This window comes from Nansenia antarctica (genome assembly GCF_963989245.1).
Source record: "Nansenia antarctica genome assembly, chromosome: 5".
NCBI classification, from domain to species: Eukaryota; Metazoa; Chordata; class Actinopteri; order Argentiniformes; family Microstomatidae; genus Nansenia; species Nansenia antarctica.
In genome coordinates this window covers 13,274,737-13,295,300 of record NC_137690.1, presented here as the reverse complement: position 1 = coordinate 13,295,300, position 20,564 = coordinate 13,274,737, and the positions used below count along the sequence as shown (strand labels likewise).

At 44.4% G+C, this 20,564-nt stretch overlaps 1 protein-coding gene across 1 annotated transcript in view; it reads left to right on the top strand.

Annotated features, from left to right (window-relative positions):
* Nucleotides 1-20,564, top strand: part of fancc (FA complementation group C) — a gene marked incomplete at its 5' end in the record, with an annotated part of 44,235 nt that overhangs the window by 21,374 nt on the left and 2,297 nt on the right. Inside the window, 11 exons of the mRNA XM_080531361.1 lie at nucleotides 71-158; nucleotides 422-516; nucleotides 4,183-4,290; nucleotides 4,378-4,442; nucleotides 4,679-4,843; nucleotides 5,064-5,220; nucleotides 8,496-8,551; nucleotides 8,730-8,829; nucleotides 9,242-9,317; nucleotides 10,535-10,631; nucleotides 13,440-13,620. Of these exons, the coding sequence (XP_080387487.1) occupies nucleotides 71-158; nucleotides 422-516; nucleotides 4,183-4,290; nucleotides 4,378-4,442; nucleotides 4,679-4,843; nucleotides 5,064-5,220; nucleotides 8,496-8,551; nucleotides 8,730-8,829; nucleotides 9,242-9,317; nucleotides 10,535-10,631; nucleotides 13,440-13,620 (1,188 nt within the window). The remainder of the gene's footprint in view (nucleotides 1-70; nucleotides 159-421; nucleotides 517-4,182; nucleotides 4,291-4,377; nucleotides 4,443-4,678; nucleotides 4,844-5,063; nucleotides 5,221-8,495; nucleotides 8,552-8,729; nucleotides 8,830-9,241; nucleotides 9,318-10,534; nucleotides 10,632-13,439; nucleotides 13,621-20,564) is intronic.

Genomic DNA, 20,564 nt, shown 5'->3' with positions numbered 1-20,564 from the left:
TCCTGGAGTCAGAGTCTTGTTGTGTGTGTGTGTGTGTGTGTGTGTGTGTGTGTGTGTCTTCTCCTCTCAGAGCTCCACCTCAGAGACCATGAGGAGGCTTAGCTTCGTGGGCCAGCTGCTGGGACGACTTTGCTGGAACCCCTACGTCACTGCTGACGGTGAGTGGACACCTGGGGACCTGACGATGTCCAGATCTAGAAACAAGCCCTGTAGCCCATACTCCCTAGACACACATGTAGCTCTGAAAGGATTGGATTATATATATATGTATATTTATATATACCATATGCTTTTTTGTGACCACGCTTGATATATTTTCTGTACGGCGTATATATTCTCATTTACATATATATACCCATTTACATATATATACCCATTTTCATATATATATACCCATTTCTGTGTTTCATGTGTTACTCAGCTGAGAGCCGCACGCTGCTGTTCCAGAGTCTATGGAGTTTGTACTCTGAGGAACCTCACACTCCTGTGGAGACAAAGGCCAACCAGTGGATACGGGTACTGGCATACATCTCTATCAATACAGCAATGTACCAATCAATCAAATCTTAAATCTCTATTAATCAATACATGTACCAAGGCCGGTCAAATACATACAGGTATGGCAAATACTGTATTAAAATACGTGTTTTGGAGTTTGCACTTTTAAGGACTGTTCCGTTGATTCCATTGTACAGACAGGTACCAGGCTAACTGGCTAAATCAAATGCAGCTTAGGTGTTTACCCCGGTCTGATCAAGACCTCCATTATAGTCCAACAGTCAGTCTACACAGTATCCTATGAACAGAAATGTTTTTACAGGGCCGGATAGGTCTTTCTGTTTGTTTCTATAGGTGCTGATGTGCAGATTTTTTTTGTTGAGGGGGGATAAGCCTTTCGCTCCCTTAACTCCCTCTCTCAAAGCAACGTTCTTTGACTCCTTCTACCCTATTGAAGTGTTTTTCTGCCTAATCTATTTTTAACAGGACGTCTCAGGACTTTTGCCAGTGCTTGCTCAAATGGGAAATGCTTGATTATGCCCGATTCAGGCTTGAAGTTAGTCTAAGTCTTTGTGCCACAAATTGTAAAACATGTTTTGAAAAAGCTAATTAATCAGTGTTTTTGAGGCACAAATTGTATTAGGGTTACCGGTATTTGTTCCTACTTTGCAGTCTTGAATGTTCAGTGTTTTAAGAGACAGAGAAAGGAGAGAGAGGGGAAAAGAAAGGAATCAAGGGTTTTCAACTTCTCATAGGGTTCACACAGATGGTTTACCGTAAACAATACGGAACCTTCACATTTTTGCCAGATTAAGTGTGTGTGTGTGTGTGTGTATTCTTTTGATTAATTTTTCATCTAATAAAACGTCTCGCTAATTAAAACAGGCCTTTTAAAGTAAACTTTTAATTCGCCAGATGTTTTTTGACCTATAAGAGGGGAAGTGGTGTGTGTGTGTGTGTTGGGGGGGGAGGTGAGGCCATGGTGTGTTAAGTTACATTACTTTCTTGCATAGCATAGAGCCTTTGTGTCAGAGCCACTTACAATGTTTGATGTCTGAGAGAAAAAACTGCACTCGCAGTCCATGAGAGAAAATGAGAAGTGAAGAAGTGAGACAGCCCCTATCTGAGATGACGAGGGTGAAAGGGACACAGTAATGGGTGTTCTAATGTGTGATGATTACTATACAGAGAGAGGCTAAAGACTGGGACTCTGAGAGGCTACTTATGACATGACTACTTTACGGCCTTCAACCTGGTATACCGTACCATACAAATTCGAAAGAGACTAGATAACTCTTTCTCCTCCCTCATCCTTCCTCTCAGCCTGCGCATCCTCGTTGCCACCTCTTCCATCATTCCTCCTTTTCTTTCTCCTCACATTCCTTTGCCTGTTCATCTTCTTTGCTCCCCACAAAATGATAGACAGAACAAAAAGAACAATTCCTCCCACAGCCCAGTGGGTCTGTGCCTAGCCATATGGTTTTGGGGTCTACATTGTTTGTAAGGTTGTGATGGGCCGCCTCGTGCGGCAGTGCCGCCTGTCCTGGAATGCAGAGCTGCTTTCTGTTAGTTCTTCTTTTCTGCCTTGTTGTCTCTGTGTGTATCTCTAATGCCTCCTACTCTGACTGTCTCTGATTCATATCTCAATTTGTCTGTGTGTGTGTGTGTGTTTGTGTGTGCACTGCAAGTATGTTTGTGTGTAACTGTATGCGTGCAGTCGTGGGATTGAGCCCAGCCTCGGTGCTGTGTGAAGTGGGAGGAGATGTAAAAAAAGTAGGGTTCCCCTGGAGCACCACTGTCTGCTCTCCTCTCATTAGAGACTCTTCCCTCCTCTTCATCTCTTCATCCCATCCCTTCTTCCCCTCGTCCCTCTCTTCCTTCCCTCTGCACCGCGCCAGGCCGACACTCCTCCACATCAGAGTCCTGTCTCTCTGGTTTGATGGTGACGGTGGTGGAGCGACCACACGTCTGAAGGCTACATAAGGTTGTGTCTGTAGATGTGTGCTCCAGTCCTTTCTCCCCAGATGGTATTCCATAGATATGCAGTACAGTAGAGAGGGCATGGAGAAGATCGAAGCTACGCTAATGTTGTGTGTTTGATGGCTCCGTGTTTGATGTCGCTCCATTAGTGACCCCACCGCACCGGCAGCCCTTGGGGCCTAGCTCTCTTCCTACCACCCCCCTCCCTCCCTCTGTGTCTCTCTCTCTCTCTCCCTGACCATCATAGACCATACTTCGGTCTCTCAAGGGATTTGGAGGATTCCATCATGACTTTGTAATTGTTAACAGCAGTGCGAAGCACCCACCAAAACCAGCCTGAGCCCATACCAAGGGTTTTATTTCTTTAATTTTAGATTTACAGAGGGGATATTTTTACGCCAACTGCACGTTCATACCCCTCAAGACCAACATACTCTAATTGCAGTTTTCAAGAAGGGAAAGAACAACACGCTATCGTCAAGGCGAAGCATTAGCCAGCCATCCATCCATCTCTGCATCCCATCCCCCCATCCCGCCCGCCCCACCCTGAAACACTGACATAAGCGTTTCCTTTTTTCCTTTTCCCCAAAACCCACCATTCCATTCCTCTGCGCTCCACACATACTAAACCTACTCTCTACCCAGCTCCATCCCATCTCTGTCTTCCACCCCCCCCCCCCCCCCCCCCCCTCTCTCTCTCTCTCTCTCTCTCTCTCTCTCTCTCTCTCTCTCTCTCTCTCTCTCTCACCACCACCACCACCACCACCATTCCATTCCTCTCCTCTTGTCTCTAATCCCTCTCAGCCCAGCCTCAGCCCCAGCAGAGTTAAGTGTGAGTGCCTGTGTTTTGGGGCTGTGTTTGTGGAGCATCAGATGGTAGTAATTGAGGCCGTGTTGTGTTCAGAGAGTGACTGCGGAGGGGCAGACATCTTAGCGTGCTGTAGGCCGAGGGGGAAACCACACAGCCCCAACCACCAGTGGAGATGCCTTTTCCGTCAGGGTTTTTAGCCCGCTCTCTCGCTCTCTCCTTTCTCCCCTCTCTCTCTCTCTCTCTTCCCACATCTTCTGGTTTTTCTCTCTCTCCGTACCACATCCTCTGTTCTCTCTCCATCTCTCTGTGGATCTCATCTCTCTCTCTCTCTCTCTCTCTTTCATCTCTCTCTCTCTCTCTGCGCTTTATCCTCTTTCTCTCTCGCACGCACGCACACACACACACACAACTCTTACACCAGGTCGTTGATGTAAATGAATATGTTCTAACTTCTCAGTCAATTTACCAGATAGAAAGGGTTGGAAAATGTAAAATGGATGATGGCAATGTTGCTTATGAAAGCCCTGATTGCGGTTGCTTGTATCAACTGAGTTTATTGGTGTGTACAGTATGAGGCCCTCTCTCTCTCTAAAATATGCTTGTTAAAACCAAGGCCCCATCTGAAGAATGTTGATTTCTGAAGTTGCTCATATGCGGTCCATACATTCTCACCCTAGTAAGCGTTGGAATCTTTTCTTTCTTTTTTTTTTTTCCCCCTCACATGTGGTTACTAGCATATGATGCAATTAAAAAAAAATCATACCCTTATGCCATGCATAGTTAGCTTTGAAGTTATGGACACACTCAGTGTCTTTAGGTTAGTCACTTATTCTGCCTATGGTTCAATGAAACGTATGATTAGTCTACTGAGCATGTTTTCTTTTCCCCTCCAGAAGTTGTTATGTCAGCTCACCACAGAAGCCGAAGACGGTGCAATACATGTACTATTGAAACACATGGGCCTGCCCCCCACAGAATACCATGTGAACGTCCTACGAAAGGTACAGTACCATGGCTCATTTGTTTTGTTTATTCAGCAAGTGTGTGTGTGTGTGTGTGTCTCTCACATGTCCTTCTTCCCTGTTCAGTTGGTGTCAGTGTCGGTGGAGGAGGTTGGGGAGAAGTGCCTCAGTTTGGACAACCTTAATAAGAGGTACAGACCAGACTTGTTCTTCATCTGTGCTATGTTTTGGGGCTGTAACATTGATTCATATCGACGTACAGATCAAATCAAATCAAATTTTATTTGTATAGCGCATTTCTTACAAGATGTGATCAGTAACTCTTGTCGAAAAACCACAAACTAACTAGAACTCCATATTGTATTGTTTCTGTAACTGTAACTGTAACATTTCCCAGCCGTGAAAGTCTTCTCTACATATCCGCCAGGTGTTCGTGTGACAGCGCCCTCGCTGCATCAGTGGTGTGTGTGTCCCTGGTCACATGCCCTGAGGCGGCTCCTCTTATTGGTGCTCTGCTTCAGCGGCCTGTGACCTGTGGTAGGGCAGCTTTTAGCCAGGTCTTCCTGGATGCTGTTAGCTCCGCCCACTCCAGGTAAGGTGGATACAATTCTGAGCAAGGTGGCAGGGTCGCCATTATAGCAAATCGGGCACATTTTCAGCCTTCACTCTTTTTCTGAAGGGGTTATTACCGTAGTCATATAGCACATTACACTCACTAAGTTGCACAATGTATGATAAAGTTATATGACTCTCAACATCGGGTATAGCCAGAATGAAGAAGAACCAGGAATTGGTTCTGTTTCTTGTTTCAGGGGACGTCTGTCTCTAGACGACCAGGCGGTGGTGTCACTGTGGTGTCATAACCTACCCACCCTGGAGGGGGCAGTACTCAGCCTGCTGGAGTCTCTGCTCACCAACCCAAGCTGCATACCACAGAACCTAGAACAACAACTCATCCACTCACTACTGGTAATGGAATGCTTGGGCACAACACTGCATTAACGTCTTACATTTTGGCATTTTGGGCTGGTTTCACAGACAAGGCTTAAGCCTGGTCCTGGACCAAATCACACTTTCTTCTAATATTGTAACTGCCAATGGCCCCATGTCATAGCATAGATTACTTTTTCTTACGATGACTGATTTATAGATCATTCACTTACTTAGACAAATGTATTTGTTGTAAGTCGCTTTGGATAAAGGCATCTGCTAAATGCCTAAAATGTAATGTACGGTAAATGTAACTGTCCTATAGCAGCATATACAGTACATCTCTCATGCACAACAGATGTGTGTCTTGAACAAACTAACCAGGGTAAATAAAGGTTGAATTACATAAATGCTAACCTGTCATGTAAATAGAAGGTATAGAGGGCCTGGACTTGACCTTGACTTTTGGGTGTTTCCCATTTCTTCCGCCTCTCGTATTGAGTTTCCTTGAGTTGAGGTAGTAATGTATGCCAGAGAGAGACATGCAGGCCTGTTCTGTAAACAAGGCTCAGTGGTGTGGATGAGTGTTTATCTCTCCCTCCCAACACACATCTTCTTGTTTACTCCCCCATCTATCTCCTGATTGGCCTGTCATTATCACGTTGTTATTTCATAGAGACAGACAGCAGACACGTACACACACACACACACACACATACACACGCGCGCGCACACACACACACACACACACAAAGATCTTTGGATTTGTTTGTACATGAGCATCTGGTTCGGTGTGTCTTCCCTTACTGGGGAGTTGGCTTTGTGTTCGTTTGGAAATCAGATGTGCGTGTGCGCGTGTTTGCTCTGTGTGTGTGTGTGTGTGTGTGTGTGTGTGTGTGTGTGTGTGTGTGTGTGCGACTGCAGACACGTTTGAGTGTGCATGTATGACATCCATCAAAGCTGACTTGCCGCTTCTCTCTTCGCCTCTCTCCCTCAGTTGTTTAAACTGCAATCAAAAATGGGAAACGTGAAATTAGTCTCACATTCCTCCTTTTCCCCCCCTCCCTCTCTCCTGAAACGTAGGCCCAATAACAATAAACAGTTACTTCCTGGCCCTGTCTGCCAAAAACAGGATGTTTTGTGCGTGTTGTAATTGACAGTCCTTGAAGTGTGAGTGGAAGGTATGGAGAAGGACGCTAAAAACCCATCTGTTTTCACTAGGGGAAACCATGATGTGCCGCGCGCACACACGCACACACAGCCTTTTACAGTACACACGCACACACACGCACGCATACACACGTGCATACAAATCCATGCACATACACACACAGGTCATTTACAGATGATGCAGTGCAATGACCTTCAATCCAAATACTGTCAAATACTGTAAGCTTGTAATTGTAACTAGATGCATCAATATAATTTTTCAATTCCAACCAATTAAGCAGAGGGCTCGATATTACACCAATCCCAAACTATTACTCACCCCAAAAAAAATCACACGGCAAATAAAAAGGACTGTCATTATTCCAGCCCTTGGACTTCAAAATACCCCTACCACCCCCCTCTTTCGACTTGGTTGCACCTCACTCTCTCTCTCGACTCAAACTCTTTTATGAGTCGCAGTTTAGTATGGACCGGGACCAAAACGTCACAGAAACACTGTGGCCATACTGAAGCACGTTTATGAAACTAACCAATTCCAACGAAACTACGTATGTGTTCACATGTGAGCTGTGAAAACCCAAAGTGAAGATTTCTTCCAACATTCTGTGGAAAAAAAACATGCAGTTGCACTATGTCTGCTTTAGAGAGTACTGTGTTTGAGTCCACTCACTCCTGCTTGCATTCATGTGAAAATGTATAGATTTATTTACATATTCTTATTCTATCTTTTCTACCTTGTTTTGGTCTGTCAGTAAACCGGAGTCACTCTGTCCCTCTTCTGGTTGTTTTTAGGTTTTACATACACATACACATACACATGCGCACACACACACACACACACACACACACACACACACACACACACACATACAGTACATGGCTCCAGGATTGTCACATTTGATCTCTCATTTGTTCAATGCTTTACGATGACCACTAGAGGGGGTTAGTTACCTTGACTACAGTCTCGTTGACTGCAACAGTTCAGCTTGGGCTCAAAATTATGACCTACATGACAGACAACTCATCTTCAGCCTGGGGGTAGAAGTTGCCTCTAGACAGAGATCTAGGATCAGTTTTTAGTGGGCAGCTTCATCCTTACAACCCATTCAAAGTGTCCCCCCACCCTTAAGTTTACAGAGTCAAGTGTTGGAACAGAGCATCGATTAGATTGTCTAGCATTGGTCTCTCCAACCTTTTCATGAGAGCAGCAAATTGGTAACTTTTGAGACGCCTGGTGGGGGGGGACGGGGACGGGGGTTATAGAATTGTTTGAATTTTTCGGTGATTAGAGGATGGTTGTTTGATGGTTTGGGAAGGTTTAGCGAAAGCTTTGGGGTAGATTTGTTGTTGTTTGAGCTTGGTAGGGATTGTTTGGGTTGCTTAGTAGAATGATTATGGAATGGGTTCTGGGTAGGCCAGAGCAGTCTGGGCCCTTTGTAGCACTCGCAATGTGGTCCTCTGACAAGACACACACACACACACACACACACACACACACACACATACACACAGTTTCGCCCTCTATTTCTCCCTCTCCCTCCCTCCCTCCCTCCCTCCTTAGGATCAAAGACAGGGGGACATATGTTCCTCCTATAGTCAGCCTTATTGCCTGGAGAGAATCTGGAGGGGTGGGAGGTATGAGGAGGGCATATTTTTACTGCCTTCTTACCCCATATGAGAGATGAGAGGAGCGAGGAAGAACAATTAAGGCTGTTTTTTCGGGGGTTAAAGTGGTATGAAAGGGGGGGATGTGTGTAGAGAGCGAGGCACGCATGTACAGTGCAGCTGTCGAATGTTTTCGCAGGGGCGTTTTAAAACGTGTTAAATCTAAAACACATGACTCATGGTTCTGCATGAGAAAGTGAGGGGAAGGAGAGGACTGATAAATGAACAGGGAGGAACAGAGTGTGAGAACGGGGTGGAGTCGCCTCTTGAACAAGGCCTGTATGGACGATACAACAGTGACACCAAGTGGTGGATGTGTTCCAGTCTCTTTCGAGTTCGAGCACGTTTGTCTGGGAGTAGGAGACAGTCATTTCATGATTTGTGAAATGAAATGAAATACCACGGGGTCCTCTGCACCACAATGAATGATTTCCAAAAGAAAGTATTGTAAATGTTAGTACTTAACGTGTTTGTTTCAGCCTAAAGCCTGCGCCCAGAATGTCCCGGTGTTCCTCGTCGTCAATGACATCTTCAGGTGAGCGTTTGCAGTTGTCTGTGTATGTGACTCTGTCCATATTTATTAGGTTTGGTGTGTGTGTGTGTGGCAAAAAAGCAGAATTAGGAACAACAACAGATGATCACATTGACTTCATTGATGACTATTTCAATGAAGTGTGGTAAAATAGCTTTACCCTGGTATTTGATCTCCACAGGTCCATGCTGATGCAGGTGGAGGGGAACCAGGCTCTACTCTGTCTCATCCACACCTTCACCTTCTGTTTCCTCAGAGACCTGAGGACCCTGCAGTCTACGGTACTACTGCCAGGCTCAGGGTGATCCGTCGGCTTAGATGCTTTGCCGTCTTATAGGGAGGTTCAGTGAGCAGCATAGCCATAATATTCAAAGTAGCGGAGCAACTTCACATTTTACAGATACACACACACACACCCTCTATTCTAACTCCACTTCCTCAGTTATAGGGGACATCCACAACACCAGCCATTTAGAGCTTCTAGAGGTACCCTCCTCTTGTGTTCGGTGACAAAGGACTAGACTCGGATAGCTCTTACTTCTTATGTGTGCTGTCTTAACATATGGTTCACCACTAGAGGGCAATGGCCTTACTTATAATGTTGTGTTTTAGCCAGAGAGTTGCCTTCCCTAATGCAAACTTGGAGTCACATGTGAATCAACGTGTGTGTGTCTGTCTGTCTTCCCATTTCAGGAATGTGTGTCCTTCAAGGCCTTCTTTCCCCACACACCCCAGAGCTTACTTGGCCCTTTGCTGACCCATTCCTCAGGTAGTGTGTGTGTGTGTGTGTGTGTGTGTGTGTGTGTGTGTGTGTGTGTGTGTGTGTGTGTGTGTGTGTGTGTGTGTGTGTGTGTGTGCACGCGTCTGTGTGTGTGCGCACACGTGTCTGTGTGTGTGTGCGCACACGTGTCTGTGTGTGTGTGCGCGTGTCTGTGTACCCATTACACAATGAAGTATATGTGTATGTTGCATGCCATGCAGTGTATCATTCTGAGTGTGGTTAGAAAGCACCCCTGTTCTCTCTATCAAAAGTTAGCCCCCCAGTACCCTTCAACCTTCAACTGTGTGTACATACTGTCCACAGAGGAATGAATGGGAGGCTGTGTTTCACTAATCAATGACTGATCCTTCTAACATCTGTGTGTCACCTTTTATGTTCTAGTCAGTATTTGATGATTCATTTGAAAGGGAACGTATACAGTACCCCTCCTAAATTTCGTTGTTTGGTACCTGTACTGTAGCAATGACAATAAAGTCCATTCATTCATTCATATGCATTATTATGTGAGCATGTCACACAGAACTGAGTTGTGTCCTTTGTTGCCCCTACCTCAATATATCTCCTGTCATCGAAAAATGTATCAAACCTGTCATGATGAAAGTTATTTCTCTTTGACTATTTGCTTTGTGTGTGTGTGTGTGTGTGTGAGAGAGAGAGAGAGAGAGAGAGAGAGAGAGAGAGAGAGAGAGAGAGAGAGAGAGAGATTGTGTGTGTGTGTGTGTGGATGTTTGTAAGAGAGCAGGTATGTGTAACTGAGGAGGCCAAATAAAGCAGTCTTATCAGTATCTGCCCAGACTACCCCCGCAGGCAGGAGTTATTTACATGAATGAGGGCCATTTAGGGACATAGTGGCACCCAGCCAAGGATTAAGGTTAATTATTAATGTGTGTGTGAGTGGGAGAGAGAGAAAGTGTGTGCGTGTAATGCCTCACTGGATGGGAACATTTAAATGGGAACTAAGACATTAAGTCAGGGCTAAGGTAAAATAAGCTAATATAAAGTAAGTAAAGAGCAGTAAGATCATAGGGGGAAGACTGAAAATGGCAGATGGAAACCAGGTGTTTCTCCAGACATTGTATAGATGGAGTGGCACTTCTCCCCACTCTGTTGTCTGCCTACCTGGAAGACTTTGGCTTCAATAGGTCAACTTACACTGGTGTAAATGCTTTGTAAACCTGTGTGTGTGTGTGTGTGTTCTCCCTCAGAGATGCCCCAGGAGGCGTGGCGAGGGCACCTGGACTGGGTCAGTCGCTCCCTGCAGAGACTCTCGGAGGAAGAGGAAGGAGAGGATGAAGGCAGCGGGTGAGAGAGAGAGTTGTGCACTGCACAGTGTGCTGTCTCCACTTCCCTGCACCCTGACTGCTGTTTTGTGTTCCTCTGTGGCTCAGTTGGTAGAGAATTGTGCTAACAAGGCTTAGGTTGTGGGTTCGATTCCCGCTGGGACCATATATACTGAATAATAATGCACTCACTGTAAGTCGCTTTGGATAAAATCGTCAGCTAAATGGCATGAATTATATTATTATATATTAGTGTTTACCCTCCCTATTGCCTGCTGTTCAAGATAAAACGTTGCCAGATATTTAAAGATAATGGGTTGCCAGATATTTCCCAGCGAAGAGTAGCCCTTGTGTGTGGTATGGCTCTGAAGACTCAATAAAACATATTAGCTTGAGAAAGAGAGAAGAGAGAGAGAGAGATGTGAGGGAGAGCATAGGCCGAGTGAGGATGAGAGAACAGTGTTTCCTCTACATGCATTTATTGGTGGCGGGCCGCCACGATGGAATTTCCTCCGCCACGAATTGATTCAGTCCACAAAAAAAAAAAAAAAAGTTCTCAAAAAAAAAAAGAAAAAAAAAAAGATCATTTTAGCTGATTAAAATATATCTGATCCTAGATCAGCGCTATAATGGATGTTGACTAAAAGTGCACCTAAATCCACGCCCATCTCTCTCTAACCGCTGATCCAAAATCAGATTAATGACATTCAGTTGACGACGTGACACAAGGGCTCCTGATTGGTCTAAATGTGAACTGTGGTATTATTGTTATTGTGTACAGGCCACCGTAGTGACATCCGGGGGGTATTCCATCAACATCGCTAAAGGGAAAATCCAGGTTTAGTCTGATAAATCTCGCGAGAGTTCTTACAAATATCCAGGCATATTCTGATAGGTCTCGCGAGAGTTATCAAAAATAAGCCAGGATTTTCCTTTAGCGACGTTGATGGAATACCCCCCAGGTCAGGTGGGCAGGTTACGACGAGACAACAAGAGACCGGTATTGTAGAGCTTACAGAGCGAGTTAAAATAAAGACACTTACATTGAAATACAGAAGGACTCACGTGTATGTTTAATAGAATAACACGACATGGTGTCAGAAGTCCTGTAAGTGAGTGTTAAGAGTTAGATCGTCCGACAAGTGTCATTTGAGCTCGTGACGGTGAGAAGGGAGAAGAAAAGATGGATGCTAATGCTAACGCGGGAGCAGCTGCAGTCCAGAGAACGGCGCCAGTTTCAAGTGCTACGTTAGCAGACATTAGCAAGTCAAAAAACGATTCTTATGTGCCGTCACTTTAGCAACGACACAGTATTGTCAAGGGGAAAAGAAGGGGAGACGATTTTTTTATTGACAACGGAATTACATGCTGGAAAAACATGCAGCTAAAATTCAGGGAACATTTGGACAATAAGAGACACACGGGAGAAGTACGGGAAAACAGGGCTCATGTGGGTCTCATCAAAGGTAAGAGTTTGTTTTCTTTAACTCAGCTGATACTCAGCTGTTTACCGAATGCTCCATCTGACTGTGATTTTACTTCTGTAATGTGGTGGGTTGACATAATTCACGCACGGAACTATAGGTTGAGACTATTGTTCCGTCCGTAGTACCCAAGTTGTTTAGACTGTTCTATTTACTGCTTGAGTGTGTTGTTGACAATCGTTCATGTCCTTCATTAAACGTTTAGCTTTGTCATTTGATATGCCGCCTACGACTACCATCTCTCTGCACTACAGTAAACAGTTAATCAGTAACGTTAGCCGCTTTTGTGCTCATGTAGGCCTACTTCGTATTATATTATAGCTGATGATCTTTGTGTGTGTATGTGACTGTCAGTCACAAGTTTATATTCTGTATATTCATATATTTTTTTTTTGGGCCATCCTCTAGTTTTGGCTGTGATTAGAAAAAAAACAAAAAACTTTGTTTTGAGCGCGCGTGCACGCGAAAAAAATCGCGCGCGCTGCGCGCGCGGTCACAGCCACCCGCCACCATTGTCAAAATTCCTGGAGGAAACACTGAGAGAAGAGGAAAGTAGAAACATGGAGAGAGATGAAACAGATACTGAATGATGATGATGATGGCCTGGGGACTGCGAAAAAGTGAGAGGGAACGGAGAGTGAGAAAGAACAAGAGTGGAGGGAGAGAGAGAGGGAGAGAGAGAGAGGGAGGGAGAGAGAGGGAGCGACTGGTGGCCCAGGGATGGAGACGGCTGACTTGTTGCGCTCCAGCTGCGGCTTTTAACTGTGCCCATTATCCCAGACCGCTCCATTCCGGAACGCCGTGCGAAATTCCCAAAATGTTCCGAGCCAGCGGTGGGAAAGTGCATTTACTTGGGAGCGGAGATGCAGCTGCCAGGGGCTTCTGAGGGATGCTGTTAAAGTTTGAGAAACGGGGAGTCTAATGATGGCATTAGGGAAATTTGAGAGAGATCCTTATCCCTAACTTAAAGCCCAGGGTAGTGCAGCTGTCTGTCCACTCAATCTCTCTCTACTGATCTGTGTCTCACCCCGCTCTCTCTCATTCTCCTTCTCACAAAATCTCTTCTTTACATAGTGTTCTTTCCCCCCATTTCACTGCTGTCTCTTATTTCCTATGGTCATCATTCTTTCCAGCTCAACTTCCCAGCTACTCTTTTTTTTTTTTATTCACTGAATCGTTCCCTCGCTCTTGCTATTTCCCCACCATCTCTCTGTCTCTTGCTGCTCAGATGCTTGTGCTAGTTAGTGCAAGCTGGGTGCTTGGACGATTGCTAGTTAGCTTCTAGTAACGCTGGTTGGATGCTGGTTGTTTTTGATGGGACTGTCATGTCTCCTCCCTTCCTCCAGGAGTTGCTGTGGCGTGTTTGAGTCCTGGTTCCTGCTGGTCCAGTGTGGTCACTGGGTGGAGGTAGCCGTTCAGCTGCTGGTCTCAGCCGGACCAGGACTGGAGAACTCTGAACCACTACTGTGGCTGCTGACGTTTTACCACCACCCTACCAACAGGGGGCACCACAGGACGCTACAGCTGGTGGGTACTACCGGGTGTCAAGAATGGAGCCCTTATAGACCCAGACCAAAATCTCATCCCGTCTCTCTCCTCCTCATCTCTTCCTCAAAAAACACATTGAAGGAGAAGGTCTGACGTTCCTTCTCTCTGGCCTTCTCCTCCAGTGCTTTTGGTTAAAGAGGTGAGGATAGAGGACGCAATGAAACGAGGACAGACCTTTGAGGTTTGGCTCTATGACATAGTAGACGATGATAACTAGCTGCTCGCTCCATCCATCCATCCATCCAAGTCTGTTAGTGTGTGAAGGTCTGGCCTAGGAAGGCTTGTCCTTGCTGAAGGCCCTGGAATAGACTGGTGGATGAATAATGCACTGAGGGATTAATAATGGATGTTCTGTTCAGGTGAAAATGGGGAAAAGGGTGAGGAGGGAGGGGGGAGAAGGGTGGGTGGAGAGGGAGGGAGACAGTATTGATCTCTGTCCCTAAGGGTGTCTGGCCCTACCTGGGTTTCATCTCTATGTCTCCTGCCTGTCTCCTCTCCTGACCCACAGAGTCCCCTAGACAGACATTGGAGACTGAAACCCTTACTAGCCCCTACTCCCTAGATACTTTACTGTACGTAGATCTGAAGGGGGTTGGATAGGTGTGAGCAAGATTGTGAAAATGCCATTTAGTCTTTGAGAAGGTAAGGTGGACCTAGCATCATCTTGTTTATTCCTGTGTAATCCTTCGTATACATGGCATTCTTGACTCTCTGTCATGTTCTAAGTAAAGATTGTTAGAACACACACTCTTACAATGCAATATTACTCTGTACTGTTCGGTCCGGAAATATTTGGACTAGGGATGCCCCGATACCGTTTTTGCCACCCATACCGATCACCGATAATCTATGAGCAATATCGGCCGATATCCTGCCAATACCGATCAAATAATAGCCTAATACTAATAGGCTAATAAAAAAACAAAAATGAGTGTGGTTGAGACATTTAACATTTAGAGCATCCGATAAAGCGAGGTCTAGGCCTAAATGTTTTAAGAGTTTTAAAATATATATATATATATTTGAATCTCCACAAACCTTTTGATAGGCTGGCCGGGTTGTGTCTGTACATTTTCTCTGCCTTTTTCTTCTCATTCTCCCCGGTCAGCTTTTCAAACTCGCCATGCTCCGCTACGTGATGCAGTAGTATCCAGTAAATGCATCCTTGCACAGATTGCCGATGGCATGCGTGACATCTGTCTGTATGTTAGTCAGCTAGCTAACGTTAGCCTAGCTAGCTAGAGTGAGCTATGAAGCCTTTGATGCCACTTGCTGTACTAGCCTGGCTAGCCAACATCACTTGAGTGCTAGCTATCTAACGTTAGCAAACAATGTCAATGTGAATTTGGGGAATTGGGCTGTCCTATGTTTGATAGATCACCTTTATAACATTACTATTGGGCAGTGGCTAGCTAACGTTAATCTGGAGTTCACATTGACATTGTTTGCTAACTCCTGGAAGCCAGATGGATTCCATTTACGGCTCTGCAGCCAATCATAATGTGTTACGTTTACGGCTCTGCAGCCAATCATAATGTGTTACGTCATCACAGACAATCATACGGTGATACGTCATCTGCGACTGCTGCTCGACTCTCCCGGTGCATACTGGGAACTGGAGTCTTAATGTTATAAACACATAACACCACACACACCGCCGACTTATTTTACTTTAACAAGCATGCGAGAGTGGCTCGTTTAGGTTATTGAGCATGCGACAATGAATTGGCTCACGTTGTTTCCGTCATTAATCGGTTGTTGTGATCGGCGACTGAGATCGGATTTCCCAGATATATTTTCACAGATTATCGTCCGATTCCGATTGCTAGCCGATCGATCGGGGCATCCCTAATTTGGACAGTCACAATTTCTATAATTTTGGCTCTGTACGCCACCACAATGGATGTGAAATGAAACTATCGAGATGTAATTGAAGTCCAGACTTTCAGCTTTAATTCAAGCCGTTAAATATTCAAATACATTTAAATATTCAAATACATACAATACAAAAATATTGTAGGAAACGTTTAGGAATTGCAACCATTTTTAATGCTGGGTTTCCTCCAGGGCTGCCAAGTTTCACCAAAAGTTTGGAGTGAGATTTTTTTGGTGGTGGAGCGACCCAAAACTGCACGTTTTGGCGGCAGCGGCCCCTCTCTCCCACCCAATTATTTGTGCTAGTTTCCTGCAATTTTACATGTTGTTCATAATAAACCAGCACAAGAAATGAAAATAATTAACATTTTATAAAACAAGACAAAAATTCAGACAATATATCATATTTATGAAATCTTAATGAACAAATACAGTAGCCTACAGACTCTAAAAGAAAATTGGGCCCCATCAACAGGACTCAGCCCCTTGGTCAGCAGCAGAAAGACCCTTGGTCATCATCTTATATACAGTGCATTGCTCATAGATGGCTATCATGTTATACAGTAGGCTACATACCAGGGTTTTTCCTGGGTCAGAATGAGGCCTTGGTGGTTGATCTTGTGCGCGCGTAGCCCGGCCACATTTTTTTTGAGGGACCCCCAATTGTTGTATTTGTATTGTAAATTGCAATTACTATTTATTATTACTATTGTAGGAGCCAGATATGGTCCTGTGATACGTGTTGTAATTCACTGTGTGGGCATGGGGTGGCGCTGTCACAATACCTGAGGCAGGTGTATATCAGGTAGCACATTTGTTGTTGTTGTCGTCAGGTGTTGACCCCGGAAGGGCAAATAGGTTTGACCGCAAGGGCGCTAAGTTTGTTATTGTTATTGTTTGTACCAGTGATTAAGCCATTGATGGCACATAGTAACACAATAAATGTTTATTATGCAGCAAACCAACGAGTACGGATCTTATATAACCAACAGCAACACATCAATTTAGGACGCACGGCGCGTCAACCGGACAATCCGTCGGGTTAGCATCTCAGTAGCAAGTAGTAGACTATGCTCCTTTAACAATTATTAATGTACCTGGTTATGTCACAGTAGAGAAACAAAAAACAGTTACCAAAACTGAGTATTTACTAGCTAAGATTGGCAAAAGATTGGCGTGGTGCAACCGAAATTAGTAAACAACTAGTTTGAAACTAGCTAGTAACAACTAGGGGTTTAGTAACTACTAAATGCCTGCATTTAGTAATGACTTACGCCAAATTGGTGCAACCCAGTCCAGTAGGTTACCAGATACGATGTTGTAATGTTTGCACATATTTTGCTACCACGGTTGCCAGACGGAATTGACAATGTCCAGCCCAACCGGTCTAAAAGCTGCCGAATCCACCCGTCCAGGGTGACCAAAAGTAGCCCAATCTGGCAACACTGCTTGCTACGTTCTTGCAGCTTGCGTGAACACAGGTTCTTCCATCAGCGCTCGCCTGCCGCTTCGATTGCAGACTCAAGTTAACGCGCGTGCAGAAAGATGCCACGAAACTCAAGTCCCGTAAAACAAATTGTTATTTCTCGCCGTGAGAAATAGAGATGCGGCGTGAGAGCGTGAGAACTGGTTGAAATGCGTGAGTCTCACGGTGATTGCGTGAGACTTGGCAGCTCTGGTTTCCTCCTTTGTGATGCTTTGCCAGGCCTTTACTGCAGGTGTCTTCAGTTGTTGTTTGTTTGTGAGTCTTTCTGCCTTTAGTTTTGTCTTCAGCAAGTGAAACGCATGCTCGATCGGGTTGAGATCAGGTGATTGACTCGGCCATTGCAGAATATTCCACTTCTTTGCCTTAAAAAGCTCATGGCTTGCTTTTTGCAGTATGTTTTGGGTCATTGTCCATCTGTACTGTGAAGCGCCGTCCAATCAACAATGCTGAATCTGGGCAGACAGTATATCCCTAAACACTTTAGGATTCATCTGGCTGCTTCTGTCTTCTGTCACATCATCAATAAACACTAGTGACCCAGTGCCATTGTCAGCCATGCATGCCATCACACTGCCTCCACTGTGTTTTACAGATGATGTGGTATGCTTCGGATCATGAGCCTATCCAAGCCTTCTCCATACTTTTTTTCTTCCCATCATTCTGGTACAGGTATTAGTTTCATCTGTCCAAAGAATGCTGTTACCGAACTGGGCTGGCTTTTTTAGATGTTTTTTGGCCAAGTCTAATCTGGCCTTTCTATTCTTGAGGCTTATGAATGGTTTGCACCTTGTGGTGAAACCTCTGTATTTTCTCATGAAGTCTTCTCTTTATGGTAGACTTGGATAATGATATGTCTACCCCCTGGAGACTGTTCTTCACTTGGATGGATGTTGTGAAGGGTTTTTTCTTTACCATGTAAAGGATCCTGTGATCATCCACCACTGTTGTCTTCCGTGGACGTCAAAGCCTTTTTGTGGTGCCGAGCTCACCAGTGCGTTCTTTTTGAACGAATGTACCAAGCTGTTGATTTGTCCGCTCCTAATGTTCCTGCTATCTCTCTGATGGATTTCTTTTGTTTTTGCAGCCGAAGGATGGCGTCTTTCACTTGCATTGAGAGATCCTTTGACTGCATGTTGTGCGTTCACAGCAATAGCTTCCAAATGCAAATGCCACACTTTTCCCACTCAAATGCCACTCAGACCTTTTACCTGTTTAACTGATAAAGAAATAATGAAGGAATAGCTTTTGAGTCAATTGTCCAGTTACTTTTGGTCCCTTGAAAAAAAGAGGAGGCTACAGGTTAGAGCTGTAATTCCTAAACCCTTCCTGGATGTGAATACCCTCAAATTAAAGCTGAGGGTCTGCACTTTATGCCCATATTCATATATATAACTAGATACACTCACCGGCCACTTCATTAGGCACACCTTGCTAGTACCGGGTCTTTTGCCTTCAAAACTGCCTTAATTCTTCGTGGCATCATAGTACAGGCATTTTGTGAGAAAAGAGGGGGGAACCTCAGACAAATTGCAACAGAAAATCTTTCAACTGTTTATTGCTCATAAATGTCTCCTATATGACATATAAAAAGTCTTAAGAAATCCAAGTGGTGGAAAGTTTTTTTTTTTTTTTTTACCATAACCTGGTAACACGTTTTTGCTTCCAAAAATGACATTATAAAGCTTTAAAATGTTGAAACTTTAATCGAATCACTAAATTAATATACTTTTATACAAGGCAACATAAATTGGCAGTAATCAACATTAATATAGGCATTGATTAACAACAATTGAACACAATATTATTAAAATATCACTTTTATGTTACTTTCAAAATATTTGTGACTGGTAGATTTGCACTAATCAACATGTTGGCACTATTGAACAAAAACGTAAACATGTTAACTTTTAAGTAAAACTTTATCAGTAGGTGTCTGGTTCATCTTCACCATCTTCATCGTCATCATCTTCATCACATGCAGCCTGAGATGAGTTTGCACACCCCAATCCTTTGCAGTTGCTACATGCAACAGAGCGCTCAATGTCATGCTTCTTGCATGTGCACCTCAGGCTGCTGCAGTCTGTCTTGCAGGTGCATCTGATGAACCGGAGGAGTTCCTGTGGAGCTGGTGGTAAGTCAGTTTGGACAGGGACAAGCCTCATCACTCTCTTTCCATCCCCATTCTTGTGGCAGGAGTTCATTTGAGGTTCCCTTCCACTGCTGCACCTGGTAGGACACACGAAGACTGTGGTACTTCGCTGCTGCTGACGTAGGTGGCAGACTCTGCGGCTGTACATGAGAAGTGCTAATAGCTACCTTCTCACAAAAGCGATAGTGTCGTCGAGAGTCGAGTCCCTCCCCAAGTTTCCCATTGTCCAGGCACAGCAAAGCATTCTCTCCTGCTGACACAACTGCTGTGGTAGCTGACTGTGTGTCAAACACTTTAGCTTGCTCACAGAAGTCATAACTGGTTGTGAATTTCTTGAGGGGAGCTCCTTTCCCAATGCCATAAATGCGGGAGGTTGTGTCACACCCAGCTATTGCATGGATGAAGAGGATGTGAGGGCGAACACTGGGACCCAGCTGCTGCTTGGCGGCCTTGATGTTCCAGACGTGGCTTCTTCATAATCTTCTTCGCCTCAGGTTTGAAGAAGAGGTCATGTGACTTGAGGTTGGTTTGGTATATGAGGAGGACGAGCAGATCTGTATCATCACCAATGAGCACAGTGTTTGTTACTGTGGCAGACTGCACTGCTTTTTGCACAATGAGGAGATCAGCATCACCTGGAGCATGGTACGTCTGACAGTTCTTCTGTAGGTGACCACTGAGCATGTTGATGAACTGCTGCTTGTTTGTGTTGTTTGAAAGCAACAGGTCTAGGCATGTCTACATCCATGGTTACGGCTGCTCCAGTCCTCCCACCTGCTCGCCTGCGGTGTGTCATGTCTTTTGTGGATGTGCCCTGATAACCGTCGAACACAACAACTGCCTCTCCATACTTCATTGTGGATGCACTGAACCAATACTCCACCATCCAGCACATACTGTACTTTTATTCAGAAATTTTATTTTTCTGACTTTTATTCTGACATTTTATTTTTCGGACTTTTATTCAGAAATTTAATTTTTCAGACTTTTATTCCGAAAAAAAAAAATTCGGACTTTTATTCCGATTATTATTATTTTTTCGGACTTTTATTCTGAGTTTTTTTTTTTTTCGGACTTTTATTCAGAAATTATTTTTTTCAGACTTTTATTCTGAAGCATGGTACATCTGACAGTTCTTCTGTAGGTAAGTCTTCTCTGCAGACACTGATTCCTCCATCAACTGTGCATAGAGGACAGCAACTTCATCCAGATCAGATGCATGCAGGTATCTTTGACCCTCTTATGGAAGCTTGGGCTAGTAATACAAAAAATACTTAAAAGGTGTAAAAGGTCAATCATTTTTTTTAATGGGTTAGGGTTAGATGGTCTGATATATTTTTTTTTAGGAATACCTGGAATATGAAATGATAAAAACTTTTCATTACAAATATATTGCAAGAAAATGAACCCACT